We start from the raw sequence: 24,783 nt of genomic DNA on the forward strand, positions 1-24,783 counted from the left end.
GGGGAGGCAGAAGGGATGTTAAAAATGTGTCTGTGGGCTTAGCCTGGCAGGAGGGGCCAGGTCTGCAGTGTAATAAAAGAGGTTGAGCATTTTCCCGCACGGCAGAATGTAGGATATCTGCAGGGAGAGAGCCTGGGGGAATCGTGATGTGAAATTAACTAAAGCCTGTTCTGAAACCTCCACTATTGTCCTCCTCACCCAGACAGGTTGTAGAATGACATCCATGTTTAGCTCCAGCTCATCCCATCCTCCCATGGGCCAGGGGAGAGAAATGGCTGCAGAGGAGCCAGTTCAGGTAGGGATTATTGATGGAGGGGGTTACAGGCGGGTTCCTGCAGGAGGGAGAGGGACAGCAAATACAGCGGAGATGGGAAGGTTTGCACAGGTTGGAGCAGGGCAGGAAATGCAGAGGGTGGAGAAAGGGAGGAGGACAGGTTGTGGCAAACCTGCTGGGAGTTGTTTAATAAGCAGCCTAGAATCTAGGAACAGATCTGTGAGGTTCGTAGGTAGAAATGCTCTAATTTGTTGAACAGAAAATAACCCAGCTACATGGAGCTAGGAAAGCTGACCAGATTCAGTGCTGGAGCCTGACCCGACTAACCAGCTGCTGCTGTGAGATATGAAGGGGGCACCCACTAGTCAGGCTTAGGGGAGATTCCCCCTCCCTTCATATCCAGCTCCTCACAAAGAGAAGGGTGTTGGGCTTCCTATCAGGGAGCTCTTCCTGGACTCTGCTAGTGGCTCCATCTCCTGTATCAGTCTGTGACTACTAGGTGTGTGATGGATCTGCTGGGAGAGACAAGGGGCTCTCTCTTCGTCCCCTCACCCTGGTGTTTTCTGGATGGTCTGAGGGGGGTGGGGGTCGGATTCTGTTGACTGCAAGCCACCCAGCACTTCTGTTTGTCTCCTGTCCCCACGTATAGGGGGGCTGTGAATGGGGCATCAGGTAGGTACTGAGTGTTGGACTCTTGCTCTTTCAGAGGCCGGTGACCTTCGAGGAAGTGGCTGTGTATTTCACCAGGGAAGAGTGGGCTCTGCTGGACCGCACTCAGAGAGCCCTCTACAGGGGTGTCATGCAGGAGAACTATGAAAATGTGACCTCGCTGGGTAAGGGTTACTGTCCCCTCGGTTCTTGGAAAGGGAAATGAAGGGATAAGGTTCACACAAGCCCCACAATGCCATCTCTACTCTGTTTCAGCTTCACCCCAATATGCCAGTGACACACACACTATCCAAAGTGTTCTGCAGCAGGGGAAGGTCTCTGGAACAGAACACAGGAACAGTATCGCACAGAGTCAAATATCTCTGGTTTGCTCAAAAAAACTGGGGGTTAGGTCCAGTATAACGAACAGAAGCTTCCTACCCCTGCCCTTCTCTTCAAACCCTGAGCCTTCTCCACCCAGACTAGAATGTGCTTGGGGTCTAACAAGCAGGCTGCTGGAGTCAGAGCTGCTGGTCCAGGGTTACTTATCACACAGACACTCCGTGCGTCCTTGAATGCTGGCTAGGAGTATCCAGACAAGGGAGCTCCATAAGCAGAACACTGAATCTCACACAGCATTAGAGATAACACAACTCCTTACTGATCTGGATTGCACCCCAGCATGTGAAAATGGTTTAGGTTGGTAATGAAAATTCTTGAGACATGGAGAGTCTTGCTCCCCCATCACCATATGTAATAGCTGCAATCTCTTTTCTCTGCAGCTCCTTGGATTTTTGAGTACCTCATTCCCAAACTCACATGTCTCTGATTCTTATTTTTCACAATCTGCTTTTTCAGACTAATTAGAGTCTGTTACTCCTGAATTATAGCTTCTAATTTCCCAGTGTTCTCTACAGCCAGAGATTTTCCTACTCCTGTCCCTTACACTGGACTCACTTGGTTCCCTAGTACATAAGAACGGACACACTGGGTCAGAGCATAGGTCCATTTAGACTGGTATCCTGTTTTTCAAGAGTGACCAATGCCAGGTGTCCCAGGGGGAATGAACAGAACAGGTAATCATCAAGTGAGTCATCTCCTGTTGCCCATTCGCAGCTTATGGCAAACAGAGTTTAAGGACGCCATCCTGGCTAATAGCCATTAATGGGCATGAATTTATCATGTTCTTTTTTTGAACCTTGTTATAGTCTTGGCCTTCACAACATCCGTTGGTAAAGAGTTCCACAGATTCACTGTGTTGTATGAAGAAATACTTCCTTTTGTTTGTTTCAAACCTGCTACCTATTAATTTTATTTGGTGATTCCTAGACCTTGTGTTATGAGAAGGAGTAAATAACACTTCCTTATTTACTTTCTTCATACCACTCATGATTTTATAGACCTCTACCATAGACCCCTTAAGTCATCGCTTTTCCAAGCTGAAAAGTCCCAATCTTTTTAATTTCTTCTTATACAGAAGTTGTTCCATAGCCCTAATCATTTTTTTGCCCTTTTCTGAACCTTTTCAAATTCCAGTACATCTTTTGGGAGATGGTGCGACCACGCTGCTCACAGTATTCAAGATGTGGGTGTACCATGGATTTATATAGAGGCAATATATTTTCTGTCTTATCTATCCTTTTCTTAATGATTCCCCACATTCTGTTCACTTTTTCACTGCTGCTGCACATTGAGTGGATGTTTTCAGAGAACTATCCACAATGACTCCGAGATCCCTCTCTTCAGTGGAAACAGCTGATTTAGACCTCATCATTTTACAGTAACTCCTCACTTAACGTAGTTATGTTCCTGAAAAATGCGACTTTAATGATGTTAAGCAAATCCAATTTCCCCATAGGTTCCAGGGAAATTTCTTTCACTAGACAAATGACTAATTTGAACTTCAGTCCCAGTTTATCCTCTATATTTTCCAAGATATTCAGTCTTTTTGGACTCTTGCTGAAAAAAGAATATAGTGAAGACATTAAATTTATAGCTTTTTTAAAATGTCTTTTGAAGATTCTGCAGCTTGTACTAGTGCTCGTTGGAGTAGATGTCCTCTGCAGTGTGTATACGAGAGATTAGGGTTACACTTTCCTCTGAGCAAAGCTTGTGCTCCACCATGTCTTCCAGAGAAGTTTGCAGCTCCATCAGATGCACAAGCAGCCAACTGTTTGGGACCCAGCTGACAAGCATTTAACTCTTCTAAGATGTGGGTTGTCACAGATGCAGCCGATGTGTCTTCTATAACTTGAACATCTAGAAGTGCATCTACTGGCCTACCCCTGACATCAAAATAACGTACACAATGATTTGATGCCCATTTGCATCGGTGCATTCATCAGCCGTGTATGCAAATTTTTTGAATGCGGTGAGAGAGTTCTTCAATTTTTCAGCTGTTGAGTCTTTCACTGTTGCACCGCATGCTTCTAGCCAGTCAGTTGAGTTTCTTGCAGAAAGATAATGAGCATTTGCTGGTCTTGTTCGGAACCAGTGTTCAGCTTCAGGATAAACAAGTGACAATGCACTTAACATTGACCTCCCCCAGCTTGTAGTGTGTGGTATCTCTTGCTTAAATAGAAAGTAGGATGCCACAGCCATGTTTGTTCACATGAATTGTGTTGTGTCTCCAGCATTCTTAATAGCCTCATTAAGTACTTCTAAAATTGGCTTTGAAAGTGGGCCTGTAAGGCTTTCTGCCTGTTGAAGCACTCCATAGGCCTGGTGTTTTGCAGCCTTTTCACGTAGTTTGGCAGCATTGGCTTTGCTGATTGGTTTGACAAACCAAGCTCCTCCACTTTTACCAATTATACCATTGGGAAGCTTTCCTTCTTCATAAGCTTTTTTGCAAGAGGTGCACCAGTAGCCATCTTTTGTAACTCCAATAAATAGGAACACTGTGACCAACAAACATTGGGAACTGCCTTTAGGTTTTGGAGACACTGTTTCTTGAGTAGGTAGCTGTATTTGTGCTTCGGGCTGGTTGGATGTAGATATATCACTTGAACCTTCAGATGACATGTTGATATATTCTTGGTTCTTGATGTGTTCTTCACCTTGGGTAGTTTTTGAGGCCTTTGAATGGAAAAATTGTTGTATTGGTTTTTGTCTGTTCATTTTCACTTTGACCTGCAACATATAAAAGAGAGATGAATAAAGTAAATGTTTCGTTAGGATAATGCAAATTTAGCATAAGGATAATGCAAGTTACACCAAAACACATAACAGGCCTAGATTTCTAAAAAAATAAAAATAAAAACTGTATTTAATTTAAATTGACTTTTGAAAAGTAAGCCATCATGGGATAAGAGGGAAGTCCTCTCATGGATCAGTAACTGGTTAAAAAATGGGAAACAAAAGGTAGGAATAAATTATCAGTTTTCAGAATGGAGAGAGATAAATAGTGGTATCCCTGAGGGGTTGGTACTGTGACCATTACTGTTCAACATATTCATAAATGATCTGGAAAAATGGGTAAACAGTGAAGTGGCAAAATTTGCAGATGATACAAAACTATTCAAGATAGTTAAGTCCCAGGCAGACTGCGAAGAGTTACAAAGGGATCTCACAAAACTGGGTGTCTGGGCAACAAAATGGCAGCTGAAATTCAGTGTTGATAAATGCAAAGTAATGCACATTGGAAAACCATCTCAACTATACGTACAAAATGATGGAGTCTGAATTAGCTGTTAACACTCAAGAAAGAAATCTTGGAGTCATTGTGGATCGTTCTCTGAAAACATCCACTCAATGTGCAGCAGCAGTCAAAAAAGCAAACAGAGTGTTGGGAATCATTAAGAAAGGGATAGATAATAAGACAGAAAATATATTTCCTCTATATAAATCCATGGTATGTGCACACCTTGAATACTGGGAGGAGATCTGGTCACTCCATCCCAAAAAAGATATATTGGAAAAGGTACAGAGATGGGCAACTAAAATGAATAAGGAAATGTTATTTAATCCTTCACGTAACACAGGAACTGGCAGTCAGTCACCCGATGAAATTAATAGGCAGCAGGTTTTAAAAAAAAACAAAAGGAAGTACTTCTTCACACAACATACAGTCAACCTGTGGAACTCTTTTCCAGAGGATGCTGTGAAGACCAAAACTATAACAGGATTAAAAAAGTACTAGATAATTTTCTGGAGAATAGATGCATCAGTGGCTATTAGCCAGGACAGGAAGGGATGCAACACCATGCTCTGAGTGTCCCTAGCCTGTGTGCCAGAAGCTGGGAATGGGCAACAGGGGATGGATCACTTGATGATTCCCTGTTCTGTTCATTCTCTCTGAAGCACCTGGCCTTGACTGCTGTCGGAAGACAGAATACTGGGCTATATGGACCATTGGTCTGACCCAGTATGACCATTCTTATGTAAAAATTAATTATTATAATAAAAATGTTTAGTACAGAAACTCACCACCATAATGACCTCTCAAGATAGCAACAATGTGAGATAACAACCTTGGCAAATGCATTTTAAAAATCTTGGCCTACTAGGAAACATGTTTATATAAGTTTCCATTCCCAGTCACAAATCTAGCATTCTGGAGCAGTCACTAAAATATAATCCAACAAACAAATGTTTATTTAATGTGCCCCTCAGTTTTCCCTCCACCGCATCCCACTCACTGGTGTTGTCCTTGGTCAGTGGACACTCAGAGTTCAGAGGTGTTTTCATGTGAGTACACCTCCCACGTGTATGGGGTGCCCAGGGAGGGGTAGTACCTCTGATGGGGGGACTTGTCGTACCCCTTTGGGGGTAGTCTGTCTACTTTGGTCCCCACCTGTCACTCAGCTCTCACCTGTGGCTCCAAGTAGCTGCAGCACGTGCAGTGGCCACACCCTGGGCAACGGCTTCAACAGGCCGGCCAAACCAAATGAGTGTAACTGATGGGACTCAAACCCTCAATGAATTAGGGATATGCCTACTCGCATGCGACATCAGCTCCGGCGGACTGGGCGAAAGAGATCACTATGATCCAACGGCCAAGAAGGTGGTTCTGCAACACTTTGTGGAAAACGAAGGGCTTGATGAGGCACAAAAGACATCAAGGCCATTCACTGCAACCAAAGAAGTTACCAGTCATGGTGATTTTCGTACCTTTGGTGTTTGGCTTCTAAAGTGGAGAGAGAGGGATTGCTCCTGTGCAACTGCTCTACCACTTAAAAAGCTTTCATGCACAGGTCCTGTGCAAATCATCAAACATCATCATACCACCCAAGTCCTGTGGCGATGGGGGAGGGGCAAAGTGACAGGTAGAGGTTACCACTGGGAGTCGTAGTCCCAATCCTGCACGCAGGCAGCCTGTGGATAGGTGGTCGTCCAGCTCTGTACTTGAGGGTCAGCAGAGTTGCCCGGCAGCATCCCAGGCATCTGAGAAGCCCTCTTTAGGACAGCACTGCTCACCCTAGTAAGGGAGGGGCCTAGAAAAGGTGGCCTAAAAATTGCCTGCCCTACAACAGTTGGCCAGCAAGCCGTGGCTGGCAGTTTAACCCAATCTGCGTCCAAAACCAAAAGAAAAAATTGAGAAAACTTACCATTGGTGTATGGAATGTTCGTACCCTCATGGATCGAGAAGCTGTTGCAAGACCTGAGAGAAGGACAGCTCTTGTTGCTCGAGAACTAGCCTGGCACAACATCGATATAGCAGCATTAAGCGAAACAAGTTTGCCTGGGGAAGGTTTCTTGAGCAAACCAGGAAGTGGTTACACCTTCTTCTGGAAGGGTAAGACTGAAACAGAGGACAGAATACATGGAGTTGATCTGGCAATAAAAACTTCATTGATGCATCAACTCCCAGACCTTCCAGTGGGTATCAATGAAAGATTGCTGAAACTACGCTTCCTACTAAATGCCAAACATCATGCCGCAATCATTAGTGCATATGCACCCACTCTAACATGCTCCGACAACTCAAAGGAACAATTCTATGAAGATCTCAACAGATTGATCAAGGCCACACCTGTAACAGACACGCTACTCCTACTTGGAGATTTCAACGCCCAAGTCAGGGCTGACAACGAGAACTGGAAAGGAGTAACCGGGCCACATGGTGTAGGCAAAATGAATAGCAATGGACTACTCCTTTTGAGCCTTTGTTCTGAAAATGACCTGACCATTACCAACACTCTGTTCAGACAAGCGGATAAATACAAAACAACGTGGATGCACCCTAGCTCCAAACAGTGGCATCTGATAGATTATGCCAATGTCAGAAGGTGAGATGTCCGAGACGTAATGATCACCAGAGTAATGTGAGGCACAGAGTGCTGGACTGACTACAGATTAGTCAGGACATCTCTCCAACTTTACATCGCTCCCTCTCTGGACAAACACCCTAAGCCTGTGCAATCTGCTTTCAACATAGCCAAACTGAAGGGTGCTCAATGTTTCAACAACTTTCAGAAGAGTCTTGATGACAAACTGACATCCCATGGACAACTGATCAGTACTGCAACCAAAAAGTGGTACCAGTTCAAACAGATGGTGATTGACACAGCAATAACATCTCTTGGACCAAAAAAAAGAACACATCAGGATTGGTTTGATGAGAACCAAGAAGAAATATGCTCCGCTCTGGAAGTAAAGAGAAAAGCCTTTATCGAATGGCAGAATGATCCCTCCTCAGTCTCCAAATGGGATCATTTCAAGTACCTTCAGAGCAAAACACAGAAAGACCTCCGTCAGATACAAGACAACTGGTGAGAGAGCAAAGCCAAAGAAATCGAGCACTATGCTGAGACCCACAACTCAAAGATGTTCTTCAGTGCTATTAAGACTGTCCATGGACCTTCTAAAATCAGGACCACCCCACTGTTCTCATCAGACAACTCAGCGCTGATTAAAGATAAAGAAGGCATCAACGAAAGATGGCGAGAACACTTTAGCAACCTTCTCAATAGACCATCAACCGTGAATAATAACGGCCTCAATGAAATTCCACAACAACCTGCTCTGACAGATCTTGACTCTCTGCCCACTATAGATGAGATTAAGAAGCTGTTAGCCGGATGAGTTCAGGAAAAGCTCCTGGAAAAGATGGGATACCAGCAGAGAGATACAAAACAGCAGGTCCAGCAGCACTAGCAGCATTACACAGCGTGATCATCAGCATCTGGGAGGATGAAAACATACCACAGGACCTCCGCGATGCTACTATTGTCTCTCTTTTCAAGAACAAAGGCAGCAAAGCAGAATGTGGAAATTATAGAGGCATATCCCTCCTCTCCGTTGGAGGGAAAATCATTGCCCGCATCATCTTGAATCGCCTAATAGCCAGTATTTCTGAGACAAATCTACCTGAAAGTCAATGTTATTTTCAACCTGGCCAGAGCATAGTTGACATGGTGTTTTGCTGTCAGACAAATACAAGAGAAGTGCATTGAACAGAACATACACCTGTATGCTGTCTTCATAGATTGACAAAGGCGTTTGATACCATCAACAGGGAAGCCCTTTGGACTATTCTAACACGACTTGGCTGCCCAAGAAAATTTGTCCAGATTATATGCCTTTTTCATGACAGATGAAGTATTGTCTGATGGAGCCACATCTGCCCCCTTCAATATCACCAACGGCGTGAAATAAGGATGTGTTCTCGCTCCTGTCTTATTTAACCTGTTCTTTGCATGCATCCTCAACCATGCAATGAAAGATCTGGATCGAGGTATATATTTGAAATACCGGCACGATGGTTCTTTTTTTGACCTCAGTCGCCTGAATGCAAAGACTAAGACAGTACAGAAACTCCTTCTTGAGGCACTCTTTGCCAACGACTGTGCCTTCATGGCTCACGTTGAAAATGGTCCTCAGCACATTGTCAACAAGTTTGCCAAGGCCTCACAACTCTTCAGACTAACTATCAGCCTCGGAAAGACGGAAGTTCTCCATCAACCTGTACCTGGATCAGATGCTTCTGTCCCAAGTATCTCCATTGATGGCACTCAGCTTAAAGTAGTGGAGAACTTTAAATACCTGAGTAGTGTCATATCCAGTGATGGATCACTGGATAATGAGATCAACACACGAATATCCAAAGCAAGCCAGGCACTTGGCTATCTGCGTGTCAAAGTTTTAAACCACCACAACATCCAGATGTCAACAAAACTGCTTGTGTACAGAGCTGCTGTTCTTTCATTTCTTTTGTATGGGTGTGAAACATGGACACTATATAAGCGTCACATCAAGCAGCTCGAAGCATTCCACATGTATTGCCTCCGCAACATCATGAAGATCCTCTGTCAAGACAAAGTGCCCAATCTTGAGGTCCTCAAGAGAGCCCAGATGACAAGGATCGAAATGATGATCATGAAGTCACAGCTATGTTGGACCGGTCATGTCAGCTGCATGGATGCCAACAGAATCCCCCACCAGTTTCTCTATGGTGACTTCTCCCAGGGCATCCGGCATATAGGTCATCCACGAAAACGTTACAAGGACACCATCTAAGCCAATCTGCAGTATAGCAGTATCAAACCCAGGGACCATGAGGACGCCGCCAGCGACAGAACACAGTGGCATGCAACAGTCAGAAATACCTGCACTGCCTTTGAGGAAGACCACTGCCGGCGTCTACAAGAGGCACGCGAACGACGTCACAGAGCAGCAGCAGCGCACAACCCCCTGACTTCCTATGCACCATCTGCAGCCAAATGTGCACCTCTAGAATTGGCTTGTATAGCGATCAGAGGGTACACCATGAGACCAACAATAGATGATTTTGCTCAAATTTGTCATCATCGGATCGATGGACTGCCAAGACACCTCCCACGTGGGGGGCCAGAAGGCACCTTGCTCGTTCCTCCGGCTGCTCACTGTTCGCTCTGGCCACTGCTGTTTGTTTTGCCACTGTTCACTCCACGCCACTGTTGCCAAGGGCCCTGCGCAGTCACCTTCTGTTGCCACCTGCCACTGTGACCTCTGCGAGTTGGTCTCTTGAGATTCCACCCAGCTCTCAGTGATTTTCAGCTGAGCTCTCATTGGGGAAACCTCGCTGCTAGTACAGTCTGGGCCGTCACTTCCATAGAAACACCGTACCACAGGAGGTCTAAGCACTTAGACCTGATTATCAGTGATTTCAGCTGAAGTGTTCACTTAACAGAACAAAAGACTATCTGTGGAGCTTAATCAGCTCTGTCTTTAAACAGTGAAGAGGGACAGGTCCTCACCCTCTCTCTTGATGCCCTCAATCCCCACAGGCTAAGTACAGTTCTACTGTCCTTTACTCATACAATAAAAACAACATAATTTCATTCCCCCACCACCTACATTCAAGTGATTTATAACCCAACCCCAGGCAAAATCTATCACTTGGGCAACACTGCTCCGTTTGCTGGATACCCAGGTAGATTAGTTGTCAATGTAAATACAATCTGGTCCTGAAACCTTTCCCCCCAGCCCCAGCTCATCACTATCTGTCAGGGAGAGCTCATTCAGCCTTCGCTTATAAATCATCGTTTGAAATTATTAGGTTGCCAACATCACCGAAATGAATGCACTGACATTGTCATAAAAAAAATAGCTGTATAAGGAAGCTAGTCCATGTTCATACTTTTCAAATTTGTTATACTTTTTCAGATACACATTTTATCATACACTGTATATGCTTTTAAAGTGTAAAAGCAGCAAAGAATCCTGTGGCACCTTATAGACTAACAGATGTTTTGGAGCATGAGCTTTCGTGGGTGAATACCCACTTCCTCAGATGCATGCATGAAAGCTCATGCTCCAAAACGTCTGTTAGTCTATAAGGTGCCACAGGATTCTTTGCTGCTTTTACAGATCCAGACTAACACGGCTACCCCTCTGATACTTTTAAAGTGTGTTATTAATGTTTCAATTTCAATTCAAATTTCCAAACAGTCACTAAATTGGCATGTAACTAGTTCACAAAGCTGGGGGGTTGGGGAAATTCGGAGGGGGAGAGTGGGGAAAGCACTGCTGCTAAATGATGAACTAGCAATTGGCTGAGCCCTCAAGGGTTAACTCTGTCTCTACACAAGGCACTAGGAATGGGGAGAGAGATGCACATTTCCCTTAAGTACATGGCCTCGTTAATTAGATCAGCTTGCGGAGACAGCAGCTGCTGCAAGTTCTCTCCCTCTTGAGCCCTGGTGTGTCCCCTGCTGCTCTATGGAAGATGGGGTAAGCGGGGTGCAGGAGGGAAGGGGACACCCTGACACTAAAGTGTGGGGGGGAGGGATAGCTCAGGGGTTTGAGCATTGGCCTACTAAACCCAGGGTTGTGAGTTCAATCCCTGAGGGGGCCATTAAGGGAACTGGGGTAAAAATCTGGGGATGGTCCTGCTTGTAGCAGGGGGTTGGACTAGATGACCTCCTGAGGTCCCTTCTAACCCTAATAGTCTATGATTAGCCCCCTGTTCCCCTCCCTGCACAGCAAGCAGGAATCTTGGGGAGCAGCTCCAAGGTGGAGGGCAGGAGTAGCACATGGCAGTTGGGGGAGGGACACAGCTGAACTGCAGGGAGCTGCTGCACAGGGAACTTGGGGGATTGGGGAGCTGATAGGGGGCTGCCAGTCCAACCTGGTTTCAAGCCCCCACCAGCTAGCTGCAATGGGCTGCTCTTCCTGCAAGCAGTAGACAAAGCAGGCGGCTGCCAAATGACATTAGAAGGGAGCATTACACAACTTTAAACGATCATGTTCCTTAATTGATCAGCAAAGGAACAACGTTAACTGGGATGACTTTAAGTGAAGAGTTACTGTATGTTTTTGGTGGGATTATGTTTTCCAATGGGCTGCAATATGTGCTAAGCTGACATGTAGTGCTGCTGAGATCCTGCATTCATGGGTGGCGGGTTTGTATAATCTTTGGTGGTGCCCAAGTGGCTCCATCCCATCCAGAGGGGGGCCCTGAACTTCAGGGGGATGCGGGATCCTGGGGGGTTAGTGGGGTGCCTGGCACTGACAGCAGCAAGCAGCCCTGCTCTGCCCCGCCCCGCCCCCACTCCACCTCTTCCCCGAAGCCCCCGCCCCTGAGCAATGCCAAGAGCCGGGGAGGTGGAGCGGAGCGGGCTGGGGCCAGGTCACTTGCTGCTGCCAGTGCCAGCCCCCCACCCAGCTAACTCCCCAGGCCACCCTGGACCCTGTGACCCCCCTGAAGCACAAGGCAGGAGTAGGCACCACCACGTTGTGCAATGAATACTTGACAAAATTAATGGATGTAGTAATGGACATTGGGGGTGGAGAGCAGGGTATTATGTCATTCAGTCATTCAGCCCATAAAATAGCACACATTTTGCCACACTGAAAACCCCCCAGAAACCTAGATAATAATAATAATAATAATAACTTCAACTCATATAATTAATGAGAAATGTGTGTATACTGTGTATGAGATTATTATATGAGAAATGAAAATGAGCTTGCTTTGGGATTTTACAAGGCATTGAGTAATGATAACACTTTTTGCAAATCACGTAAATAGGGAACCCCTGGTCCCCTTCCCTCACCCGATTGCAAAGGCACGGGTTATTGCTGGCTGCCCTAGGCCTGCAGAAAAGCCTCTGGGCAAAACATATGGAAAGAAGAGGATCAGTTTATACAGAGGGCTGAAGGGGGACTCCCGCAGTGCATTAACTAACACTTAATAAATACATTACAGAGATAAGAACCTGTAATGACAACTTTACTTCATGAGACACTCTAGAGAGGAGTAATAGTAGGGGAAATCCTAGGAGGACTAAAGGGGCTGGTAGAGGGAGCAGACAGAGAGCAAGGGTAGAGGCAGAGTCACTGCAGGGTTGACCCAGTCTTCTGCCTCGCCCCTGTGGATGGAAACCCTGATCACCATTGCTATAGGAGGGAACAATTGAATGGAATTCCCAGAAGAATGAATGACTTGAGGACAATTTCCTGAAGGGACCCTTACCCTTGCAGAACTTTTCTAGCTCCAACATTTACATTTCTACACAGGGTGATTTGGCCCACAGAAATAAAAATCTGCACATCTTCCATGTGTTTTTGGACCAATGGAAAAAAACAGGTAGAATTCAAGTGACTTTATAATCGCCTATGAAACTGAGTTAACAAAATAAATGAGCTTATGAAAACCCAGAAAGTATACTTCTCAAGTGAAAAAACTGTAAATGGACTTCTTGGCAAAGAAATTGTAAGTTTTCTTACAGGAAAAGCTACAAACTGTCTGGAAAGGAAGAGTAGATTGAATTACTTGCCTCCGTGAAATTAAATAACCGGAGAATTGCTGGGCCTGTGATGACGACGACCAGGGCTTGTTCGCTTGTGGCTCCCCCTCCCCATGCTGTGGCAGCACAGCCAAACAGGGCTGCATCTGCAAGCAGGTGCCCTACCTCAGGTGTAGCTCCCATTCGCTGGACAGGAGCCACCCAGTCAATGGGCTGGGGGAGGCGGGGGGAGACAAAGGGGGAGATTGTAGGGAGCTCTGGAGCAGGAGAGGCAATGTGGGGGAGTTGTCTGGCACAAAGTGGGGGCTCTCTGGAGAGGGGGCTATTGGAGGTCTCTTGGGGGTGCAGAGGGTTTTGTGGGTCTCTGTGGAGTGGAGGGGGGAGTGATGGATGGAGCCAGTTGTAGCCTGGGTCTGCTCTGTGGAGAGGGGAGGGGTGTTGCTATAGCCCCCTCAGGAAATCCTCTCTGTACTGTGGTTTTTATGTCAGCCCCAGGGTACCCATCGCTGTTCCTTTCCCCGCCCATGGCTCCATCTGTCTGTCCCCAGAACCCCCCAGCTGTGTCTCTGACAGGGACAGACTCTGGGGCTCTCTCTGCCTGTGGCTCCTTCCCCCTCCCTGCTATGGAGAAGTGGCCAGGCAGCTCTGGCACTGCCCCCTGCAGCTCCCATTAGCCGGGTACCCCCTGGCCAATGGGCAGGGAGTCAGATCAGTGCTGGGGCCTCTCCGCAGCACACAGCGACCCTGAGGATGGGGGCAGCTGCCTCCGAGGTGAGAGTGCCCCACTTTTTATTTTTTTTTAAATAGAATATCAGGGTTGGAAGGGACCTCAGGAAGTCATCCAGTCCAAGCCCCTGCTCAAAGCCGACCCATGGTGTGGGGCCCCCCAAAGCACGGGGCCTGGGGCCCAAACATTGGTGGAGCTGGGCCCACCTTAATGAATATTGGTGGAGCATGGGCACCACGGGCCCATATAACTCGCAGTCTGCATTCAGTAATATCCTTGCCCTTCCTTTTCCCTTTCTCCGCTGAACTCGACCAGCCCTTGCTTCCTGTTCCCAGTTTGCCCAGGACTTTCTCTTTGTCTCTGGTCCTGTCTGTCAGCAAGAAGCAGTGCCGGGGAGACTTGCCCTCTCTCCGGAGACTTCAATTTCTGGGACATGGATTTACTTTCTCTGTGTTTTAGGAGCCTCTTTCAAATTGAGTGTCTGTGACATTAACCACAGTGCAATCTGGACTGTTGAACAGCTGTGCCCCTCAGTTCTCCAAGCTGGGGTGCCTTTTCCACTGTTTTACTGTGAGAACAGCCACTCCTGGACAGTTAACACACAGTCTCCAGCATGTAACTCACTCCCAGCTACACAGTATTGAATGCTACTAGTCAGCGACTCACAAATTACAGTACACCACTGGAGAACCCCAGAAAATTCTCTGCTCCCAGACTTTCCCCCAGAAATGTGCATCTTGTCCCATCCAGCACACTACTGAACAACGCAGGCTCATAGGAAGTCTGTCATTTCATCAGTGGAAAATGACATGCACCAGCCTTGTTATCCGAAATGGAGTTTCTAACACACTTTAATCCAAACACACTGGTTAGATAAAACAGTAAAAATTTTTAACTACTGAAAAAAAATATTTTCAGTGACTACAGGTAATGAGGCATAAAAGTCAGAATTGTTTACAAAATAAATGCAAGGTAAAACACAATCTAATGTCTTAGCCCTGGGCTACACTAGCAGGGGGGGTTCAAACTAAGGTACGCAACTTCAGCTATGCTATTATTCACGTAGCTGAAGTTGAAGTATCTAAGTTCGACTTACCTGGCCATCCTCACGGCGGCGAGTCGACTGCTGCAGCTCCCCTGTCGACTCTGCTTACTCGACCTGCCGAAGTGGAGTACGGGCGTCAATTTGGAGATCTATTTATTGCGTCCAGAGGAGATGCGACAAATCAATCCCCGATGCATCAAACGCTACCTGCCGTATAGATGTACCCTAAGTTAACAAGCTAAAATGGATTCAAAGCAAGTGTTTCTCTCACCATATGCTGAGACAGGCTGGTTTTCCTTTCAGCCAGGACTCCCCCTAACCTGCCCCTGCCGCCCACATTCAGTTCTTCAGGAGTTGTCATGAGCAGAGGGAAAGGGGAGAGAGAGAGTCTCATGCATTTTCCTTACCTCTTTTTATAATTCAGTCCTTTGTACTAGAAACCACTACAGTTCTCAGCTGAGTCATGGTGACAAGCTGTCATAGATACGAGTTCAAGTGATCCCTGTGATGGAATGTAAAAGCCATTTGACCAGCTGTCTTTGAGGAACTATTCTGTGGGTGTTCCCCAGAATTGTAACTTTTTCAGTAATAACATACAATAAAATCTCATAACTTTACATACAGTGTTGCTACACATTTTAACAGGAGGATAATATTCTATAGATGATGCAATTTCAAGTGATACCTCACAAACCATACTATGTTCAAAATTGATCTTAATTTTCTAGAGGAGTGAACATAGGGGTGCAGACTTGCACAGGTTCTGTCTGTGTGTTCCCAACATATATGTGGGTATTTCAGTCCCTCATAACAAGAGTTTTTGGCATCTTCAAGGACCTGGGTAGCTGGTCCTGGGAATTCACTGGTTTACTGTGTGTGACACTGTATGGAATTGCGAGGCATTTTATATTATTATTAATACTAATATGATAAAATTGCAATGAATCATGCTAGATATGCCATGTAAGGTGTCAGGGAAAATGTTATGATTTTCCAAGTATGATCATTTTGTTTCTGTTTGTATAACCTTTGCATTGTGAGTTACAGATATACCCTACATATCTGTATTTCCAGACTTGTGCGGTGTTTCTGGCTGACACCCCCAGACATATTGGCGTTAGCACTACCTAGCTCATTTGATGGCCTATTCAGGGTCATCAGCTGTACAATGAGCCCATGGAAAGGACCTAGGGGATACACCTATTGAGTCAGCAAGACATGCAGGGATATGCCTGTGTACTGAGACCTCCAAGGCTTTTTCCATGCCATGTCCTGTTAATCTTGTGTTTGGGACACAGGAAGTACAAGCCACATGGCAAAAGGAATGTAAAGTGCAGGTGCATCATCTCTGTTTTGTCTTCAATCCCTCTTGCTATCTCCAGAGCAACTTCTCTACAAACTGAAGCCTTGAACAAAGGACTGAATGACCCATCCAACCTGTGGATGTGTTCCAGATGGACTTTCATGCCAGCAACTCACCAATACTGCTAACAACACTATATATAGATTATGGAATGTATCTGACCTCTCTCTCTCTCTCCTTCCTTCCTTCCAACATTTTGTTTGTGCGCAGAGTTTTTAAATACCCTCTCACTGTACTGGACCTAGGTGCTGGTTGGGAGTCAGAGAACTGGAATGCAATAAAGGGGGCTCTGTGATTTCTTTTTTCAGCTTCCTGATAACCAGTGTGGGGGATCAGAAGCACAGTTTGTGACTGGTCGGTGAGGTTAACTTCAGTGTTAACCACCAGTTTTGGGAGCATGTGCTCTCCCATTTTCAGCCTGCCCTGACCTTGGTATTTTCAGCCCCAGGCACACTAGGTCACACTAAGCACTGAAGATAAATTAATAGAATGGTTTTTTTGACGAAGTCTTATGAAATCAACTGAACTCCTTTGTTTTCTTTCATCTGAGCAGGGTTTTCAGTTTCCCAACTTGATGTGATCTCCCAGCTGGAACAAGGAGAAGAGCCATGGGTCCCAGACCTCCAGAGTTCAGAGGAAAGAGAGATCCTGAGAGCTCCCTGCACAGGTGAGGAAACATTAGACCAACTCAGAATCTGTAAGTGCCTGAAGGAAACATCTGGGATGCTGTACAAAGCCCTTGGGAGGTCTCTCGGTTCATTATTGTCCCCAGCAGGGATCATATCCTCAGGATAACCATATCTCATGGCTTCCAAAAGATCTGAGCAGACACGAGGCAGTAGCTTCCTCCCTTACCCTGTGAAGTTGGATGGGATGTGAAGGCTGAATTGATCCCCTCCTCTCATAGACTCATAGGTCAGAAGGGACCAATATGATCATCTAGTCTGACCTCCTGCACAAGGCAGGCCACAGAACCCTACCCATCCACTTTTATACAACCCCTAATCCAGGACTGAGTTATTGAAATCCTCAAAACTGGTTTAAAGACCTCAAACTGCAGAGAATCCACCAGCAAGCGACCCATGCCCCACGCTGCAGAGGAAGGCGAAAAACCTCCAGGGCCCCTGCCAATCCGCCCTGGAGGAAAATTTCTTCCCGACCCCAAATATGGCGATCAGCTAAATCCTGAGCATGTAGGCAAGACTCACCAGCCAGCACCCAAGAAGGAATTCTCTGCAGTAACTCAGTTCCCATCCCATCCAACAGCTCCCCGCAGACCATTGAGCAGACTCATCTGGTGATAATCCAAGATCAATTGCCCAAATTAAACTATGCTATCATAACATCCCCTCCATATATTTATCAAGCTTAGTCTTGAAGCCAGATAAGTCTTTTGCCCCCACTACTTCCCTCGGAAGGCTGTTCCAAAACTTCACTCCCCTAATGGTTAGAAACCTTCGTCTAATTTCAAGTCTAAACTTCCTAATATCCAGTTTGTACCCATTCGTCCTCGTGCCTACGTTAGAACTAAACTTAAATAATTCCTCTCCCTCCCTAACGTTAACGCCCCTGATATATTTATATAGAACAAGCATATCCCCCCGCAGCCTTCTTTCGGCCAGGCTAACCAAGCCAAGCTCTTTGAGTCTCCTTTCATAAGGCAGGTTTTCCATTCCTCGGATCATCCTAGTAGCCCGTCTCTGGACCCGTTCCAGTTTGAATTCATCCTTCTTGAACATGGGACACCAGAACTGCACACAATATTCCAGATGGGGTCTCACCAGCGCCTTATATAACGGTACTAGCACCTCCTTATCCCTGCTGGAAATACCTCGCCTAATGCATCCTAAAATCACATTTGCTTTTTTAACAGCCGTATCACATTGGCGGCTCATAGTCATCCTGCTATCGACCAATACCCCAAGGTCCTTCTCCTCCTCCGTCGCTTCCAACTGATGCGTCCCCAATGTATATCTAAAATTCTTATTATTAATCCCTAAGTGCATGACTTTGCACTTTTCACTATTGTATTTCATCCTATTACTCTTACTCCAGTTTACAAGGTGGTCCAGATCTTCCTGAATAGTATCCCTGTCCTTCTCCGTGTTAGCAATACCCCCCAACTTTGTGTCATCCGCAAACTTTATTAGCACATTCCCGCTCTTTGTGCCAAGGTCAGTAAAAAAAAGGTTAAATAAGATCGGTCCCAAAACCGATCCTTGAGGGACTCCACTAGTAACCTCCTTCCAGCCTGACAGTTCACCCTTCATTACGACCTGCTGGAGTCTCCCCTTTAACCAGTTCCTTATCCACCTTACAACTTTCATATTCATCCCCATCTTTTCCAATTTAACTAACAGTTCCCCATGCGGAACCGTGTCAAACGCCTTACTGAAATCGAGGTAAATTAGATCTACCGCATTTCCTTTATCTAAGTAATCCGTCACCTTCTCAAAGAAGGAGATCAGATTGGTTTGGCACGATCTACCTTTAGTAAATCCATGTTGCAATTCGTCCCAATTACCATTGACCTCTATGTCCTTGACTAATTTCTCCCTTAAAATTTTTTCCAAGACCTTACATACTTCAGACGTCAAGCTAACAGGCCTATAATTATCCGGATCACTTTTATTCCCTTTCTTAAAAATAGGGACTACGTTAGCAATCCTCCAGTCGTACAGCACAACCCCCGAGTTTATCGACTGCTTAAAAATTATCGCTAACGGGTTTGCAATTTCACGCGCCAGTTCCTTTAATATCCTCGGATGGAGATTGTCCGGGCCCTCCGATTTTGTCCCATCAAGCTGTTCAAGTTTGGCCTCTACCTCAGTTGCGGTAATATCCACCTCCATATCCACATTCCCACTTCTCATCCCTCCATCATCGCTAAACTCCTCACTAGTCTTATTAAAAACTGAGGCAAAGTACTTATTTAGATATTGGGCCATGCCTAGGTTGTCCTTTACCTCCATTCCATCCTCAGTGTATAGCGGCCCCACTTCTTCTTTCTTTGTTTTCTTCTTGTTTATGTGGCTGTAGAACCTTTTACTATTGGTTTTGATTCCCTTTGCAAGGTCCAGTTCAATGCGGCTTTTAGCCTTCCTCACTTTATCCCTACATGTTCTGACCTCACCAAGGTAGCTTCCCTTGCTAATCCCGCCTTTCTTCCACTCCCTGTAAGCTTTCTGCTTTCTCCTAATCCCCTCTCTGAGTTGCTTGCTCATCCAGCTTGGCCTACAACTCCTGCCCATGGTTTTTTTCCCCTCTCTTGGGATGCAGGCTTCCGACAATTTCTGCAGCTGCGACTTAAAGTAATTCCAGGCCTCCTCCGCATTTAAATCCGCAAGTTCCTCCGTCCAATCCACTTCCATAACTAATTTCCTTAACTCTTTAAAATTAGCCCTCGAGAAATCGAAAACCCTAATCCGAGATCTACATTTGTTTATCCTTCCATCTAATTTGAACTGAATCAGCTCATGATCACTCGAACCAAGGTTATCCCCTACCACCATTTCTTCTACGAGGTCCTCACTGCTCACGAAAACCAAATCTAAAATGGCATCCCCTCTCGTAGGTACTTCAACTACTTGATGAAGAAATCCATCCGCTATCACATCCAGAAAAATCTGACCCCTATTATTCTTGCAAGCACTCGTCCTCCAGTCTATATCTGGGAAGTTGAAGTCTCCCATAATCACACATTTCCCCTTTGTGTTTACTTCATTAAAGACATTAAAGAGGTCTCTATCCATATCCAAATCAGATCCGGGCAGTCTATAGCACACCCCAAGCACTATCTCAGGGGAAGCTCTAATTGCTTTTTTACCCAGTTTGATTTTTGCCCAGACAGACTCTGTCTTATCCATTCCATCGCTTCTTATTTCATTACAGTTAATCTCATCATTGATGTACAAGGCTACTCCACCACCTTTGTCTTTCTTCCTGTCTTTTCTAAACAGCACATAGCCTTCAATACCTGTACTCCAGTCATGAGTACTATTCCACCAGGTTTCTGTTATCCCTATAATATCCGGTTTCACTTCCTGCACCAGTAGCTCCAGTTCCTCCATCTTGTTACCTAGGCTCCTCGCATTAGTGTACAGACATTTTAATTTTTGGCTTTTAGCGTCAATGACATTCTTTCCCCCGTTGTGCACAGACCTTCTACCACCAGCATCACCCGTTAATCTGGTTTCTACTCCACTATTCCTCCTTGGATCAATTCTTTGGTCCACAAGGGTATCCCCTCTCACGTTGTTTACTTCCCTCTCCAGGTTATATTCCGGCGTGGAGATCTCCTGAACATCTCCCAACCATCTCCCCCAACTTCCTAGTTTAAAGCTGTCTTGATGAGGTCGGCGAGCCTCCATCCTAGAATTCTATTTCCTTCCTTACTTAGATGAAGTCCATCCTGAGCGAACAGTTGTCTGTCCGTAAACGCTTCCCAATGACCGTACATCCCAAAGCCCTCCTTGTAACACCAATGCCTGAGCCATCTGTTGATCGCCATAATCTTGTCACTCCTTCGTCGCCCTGCCCTAGGAACTGGCAGAATCCCACTGAAGATCACCTGAGCCTCGATTTCTTTGAGCGTCTTCCCCAGTCTGGCATAATCCTCCTTGATATAGTCCAGCGAGTAACTAGCCGTATCATTCGTTCCCACATGAAGGACAATCAACGGATTCTTTCCCGCTCCCGCTAGGATCCTATTCAGCCTCAGGTCCACATCCTGTATCTTAGCCCCTGGCAGACAGCACACCCTTCTGTTCTCCCGATCAGGTCTAGTTACAGGCCTGTCTATTCTTCTCAGTAAAGAGTCTCCAGTCACGTAGACTTGCCTTTTCCTGGCGACAGTGTGATTCTCCGGTCTATCCCCCACACCAGCTTGCCGCAAGTCCTCTCGATTTGTATTCACCCTTACAATCCTCCTAGGGCTCATACTTGGTGCCGCCTCCATTGACTCCTACCCTCCTTCTGCAGGACTAGCTGCTCGTCTCTTTTTCCTTTTTCTCTCTCCTTCAGCAGCCTGCTGTGCTCCATCTTCATTTCCCAACTCAGCAAACCTGTTCCTGAGTTCTATTTCTCCATCGCTGGCCCATCTTTTCCTCTGCCTGGTTCTCCTAGTCGCATGCTTCCACCGTCCACTTTCCTCACCCAGCAGCCCCTCCTCAGAGTTCTTTGGTCCTGCTTCTATCCGCTCGTTTGAGCTTATCCCCTGCTCCTCATCATGTCTGTGTTCCATCATCTGCTCAAACCCCCTTCTAAACTCAGCCAGAGTTTCCACCTGCATCTCCAGTCCTCTTATCTTTTCTTCCAGCAGCTCTATCAGGCGGCACTTCATGCAGACAAAACTCCCTTCAGGTGCCCCCTCCAGGACCATGTACATGCCACAGCTACCGCATCCAGTCATCCTCAGCATGTCTCTACCTGCTGCCTCTGCCTCCATCATGCCGTTCCACCTCTGTGCCTGGCAGTCCACGCCTCACGCCGTTCCACAGGCCACCAATGAGCACTGGACCCCTGCCCCTTCCCTTGTCTGCCTTCCTGGTTTCTCTGCCTCGGTCTCCCTGTGACCTCCCTCTGGGAACTCCCACTGGAACTCCCCTGTTAGCTCCTATTTTTGGGGAAGAGTTTGGGGAGTTCAGTTCCTGGTTTTTATTTGACCTCTCTCCAGCACTTATTTTAGTTTGGTCTTCCCCTTTTCTATCCCTGTTTGAGATTTCTGTCTCTATCACAGCAGGTGATGCAATGGTATGTGAGAAAGAGGAGCAGAATTCTCAGCAGGAAAATGTTGAGCAAGTGGATAAACACAGAGCATTATTGCAAACATCAAAAAGGAATGTGTCCAGCAGTCATGAGGAGGGAAAATCCTGTGAGATTCAGCACAGACCAGAAAAAGAGCAGGGAAACCAGCCAGGGGAGAAAGTGGGTAAATTTATTTCCTGTTGGGGAACTCAGAAGGGCCTCAAGGAAACCACAACACAGCAGGCAATCCTCAGGGAAGAAAGAAAAAATAGATGCACTGAGTGTGGGAAAAACTTCTTTAGAAGATCAGACCTTTCTGATCATCAGAGAATCCACACAGGGGAGAGGCCCTACGAATGCAGTGAGTGCGGGAAAAGCTTCACGAACAGATCAAGCCTCTTTCAACATCAGAGAATCCACACAGGGGAGAGGCCCTATGAATGCAGTGAATGTAGGAAAAGCTTCACTAACAGCTCAGCCCTTTCTGAACATCAGCGAATCCACACAGGGGAGAGGCCCTATGAATGCCATGAGTGTGGGAAAAGCTTCACTCACAGATCAGCCCTTTCTCAACACCAGAGAATCCACACAGGGGAGAGGCCCTATGAATGCCATGAGTGTGGAAAATGCTTTACTAACAGCTCAGACCTTTCTAAACATCAGAGAATCCACACAGGGGAGAGGCCTTATGAATGCAGTGAGTGTGGGAAAAATTTCACTTACAGATCAGTACTTCTTCACCATCAGAGAATCCACACAGGGGAGAGGCCCTATGAATGCCGTGAGTGTGGGAAAAACTTCACTCATATATCAGGCCTTTTTCATCATCAGAGAATCCACACGGGGGAGAGGCCCTATGAATGCCGTGAGTGTGAAAAATGCTTCACTACCAGCTCAGCCCTTTCTGAACATCAGAGAATTCACACAGGAGAGAAGCCCTATGAATGCCATGAGTGTGGGAAAAACTTCACTTACAGATCAGGTCTTTTTAACCATCAGAAAATCCACACAGGGGAGAGGCCTTATGAATGCCGTGAGTGCGGGAAAACCTTCAAGTGCAGCTCGCACCTTATTAGGCATCAGAGAATCCACACAGGGGAGAGGCCCTACAAATGCAGTGAGTGTGGGAAAACCTTCACTCAAAGATCAGGCCTTTTTCACCATCAGAGAATCCACACAGGAGAGAGGCCCTATGAATGCAGTGAATGTGGGAAAAACTTTGCTCACAGATCAGCCCTTTCTGATCATCAGAGAATCCACACAGGTGAGAGGCCCTACAAATGCAGTGAATGTGGGAAAAGCTTCACTCAAAGATCAAGCCTTTTTCGCCATCAAAGAATCCACGCAGTGGAGAGGCCCTATGAATGCAGTGAGTGTTGGAATACCTTCTCTTAGCACTCAGCCCATGTCAGCCATCAGAGAATCTGCAAGGGAGATCAAGACCATAAAAACCTCTAGGGCTATCAATACTTTTTTTTTCCTCTTTGATACCTTTCCTGATTCCCACATAGTAACTTTGAAAGCTGTTTGAACTATTTGCAGCACCGTTATCCCTCAGCTTGTCTAGGTGAGTGGCCCATTTTTCCTTTTGCAGTTCATCCAGTTTTGAAAAGGACCCATTTATCCTATCAACTCCATTGTCCCACGAGTAATTCAAGTGTGCCCTTCCTATCAGGAGCCAGGGAGCATCGCATTTATACTATTCCTCCTATTGCAAAGTTATTGTTAGTCACCAATGATACAGATTGTATCATTGCCAGTTGTTCTGATGTTGCTTTAGGTCAGTGGTCCCCAACCTTTTTCGTCTAGCAGGCGCCAGATGAATCACAGAGGACCGTGGCAATGGATGAGCATCCAGCGAAATGCCACCGACAAGCAGCAATAGGGTGCGTGCATTGGATCTGCCCAACCGGTTAAGATCCGTCTAAACTCAGCAAAACCCCTTCCCTGAATACAACAGTACCCCCTGTCAAAACAAGCTGAAGAGGGAATTCATCCTGTGATTATTTCCCTAATAGAGCAGAGAGTCATTGTACCAACAGTCAGTGAATGTAACTCTCCTATTTTGCCAATAAAAAAGCCTGGCAAACAGATTTGGCGTTTTGTCCAGGATCTTTGTGCTGTCAATGAGGCTGTCCTCCCTACTTTTCCTGTTGTCCCTAACCCCACAACTATTCTTTCCTGTATTCCCCCTTCTGCTGAATATTTTACAGTTACTGATCTTTGTTCGTCATTCTTTTCTATCCCTGTTCATAAGGATAGCCAGTATTTGTTTGCATTTACTTATCAGGGACTCCAAAATACTTGGACCAGATTGCCCTAAGGTTATACTGAATTCCCCACCTTATTTTCCCAAATCCTTAAAAAGGATTTGGATGATGTTAAATTCCCAATGGGTTGCACTCTGATCCAGTGTGTCGATGATCTGTTATTAGCTTCTAGCTCTTTGAAAGCATCAGAAATTGATTCCCTTGTGTTATTGCAGGCCCTGGCCCAAAAGGGTCATAAAACCTCTAAATCTAAATTGCAGCTCTGTCTCCCAGAGTCCACTATTTGGGACATGATATTTCAGCTGGAGAAAGATATTTGTCCAATTCACTAGTTCAAGTCATTCTCCATGTACCCAAGCCAATCATGAAAAGACAGATGCATGGCTTTTTGGGCATAGCTGGCAATTGTCAGCAACGGATCCTTGGGTATGCTACCATCGTTCGACCACTGCTGACAGTGACCCTTAATAAAGTCCCAGAACCCCTCTCATGGACCCCAGAAGCTGTTGGGGCCTTTGTCCAAATTAAATGGGCCCTCGCC

General features: G+C 46.0%; 2 protein-coding genes across 3 annotated transcripts in view; both read left to right on the plus strand.

The window, feature by feature from the left end:
• LOC115642642 (zinc finger protein 436-like) overlaps positions 1–24,783 on the plus strand; it is a 936,374-nt gene that overhangs the window by 113,688 nt on the left and 797,903 nt on the right. The window lies entirely within an intron of this gene.
• On the plus strand, positions 1,073–23,454 carry LOC115642648 (zinc finger protein 501-like). 2 transcript variants are annotated; one of them, XM_030546337.1, is made up of 4 exons: positions 1,073–1,107; positions 16,781–16,894; positions 21,965–23,075; positions 23,160–23,454. In XM_030546337.1, exons 1-4 carry the CDS (start codon positions 1,074–1,076, stop codon positions 23,365–23,367), a joined length of 1,467 nt encoding a protein of 488 aa, XP_030402197.1. In that variant the 5' UTR covers position 1,073; the 3' UTR covers positions 23,368–23,454. The 2 variants fall into 2 exon arrangements, with proteins under 2 accessions (XP_030402197.1, XP_030402196.1); XM_030546336.1 differs by having other exon boundaries at positions 21,965–23,454.

The sequence above is a fragment of the Gopherus evgoodei genome, unplaced genomic scaffold (genome assembly GCF_007399415.2).
Source record: "Gopherus evgoodei ecotype Sinaloan lineage unplaced genomic scaffold, rGopEvg1_v1.p scaffold_43_arrow_ctg1, whole genome shotgun sequence".
Classification (NCBI taxonomy): Eukaryota; Metazoa; Chordata; order Testudines; family Testudinidae; genus Gopherus; species Gopherus evgoodei.

What these genes read in the sequence shown, in the direction of transcription:
- LOC115642648 (XM_030546336.1), top strand. Translation starts at nt 1,074, where the DNA reads ATGCAGGAGAACTATGAAAATGTGACCTCGCTGG. An exon ending in TGAAAATGTGACCTCGCTGG is followed by an intron (nt 1,108 to 16,780) that starts GTAAGGGTTACT and finishes TCATCTGAGCAG; the next exon opens with GGTTTTCAGTTTCCCAACTT. An exon ending in CCTGAGAGCTCCCTGCACAG is followed by an intron (nt 16,895 to 21,964) that starts GTGAGGAAACAT and finishes TCTCTATCACAG; the next exon opens with CAGGTGATGCAATGGTATGT.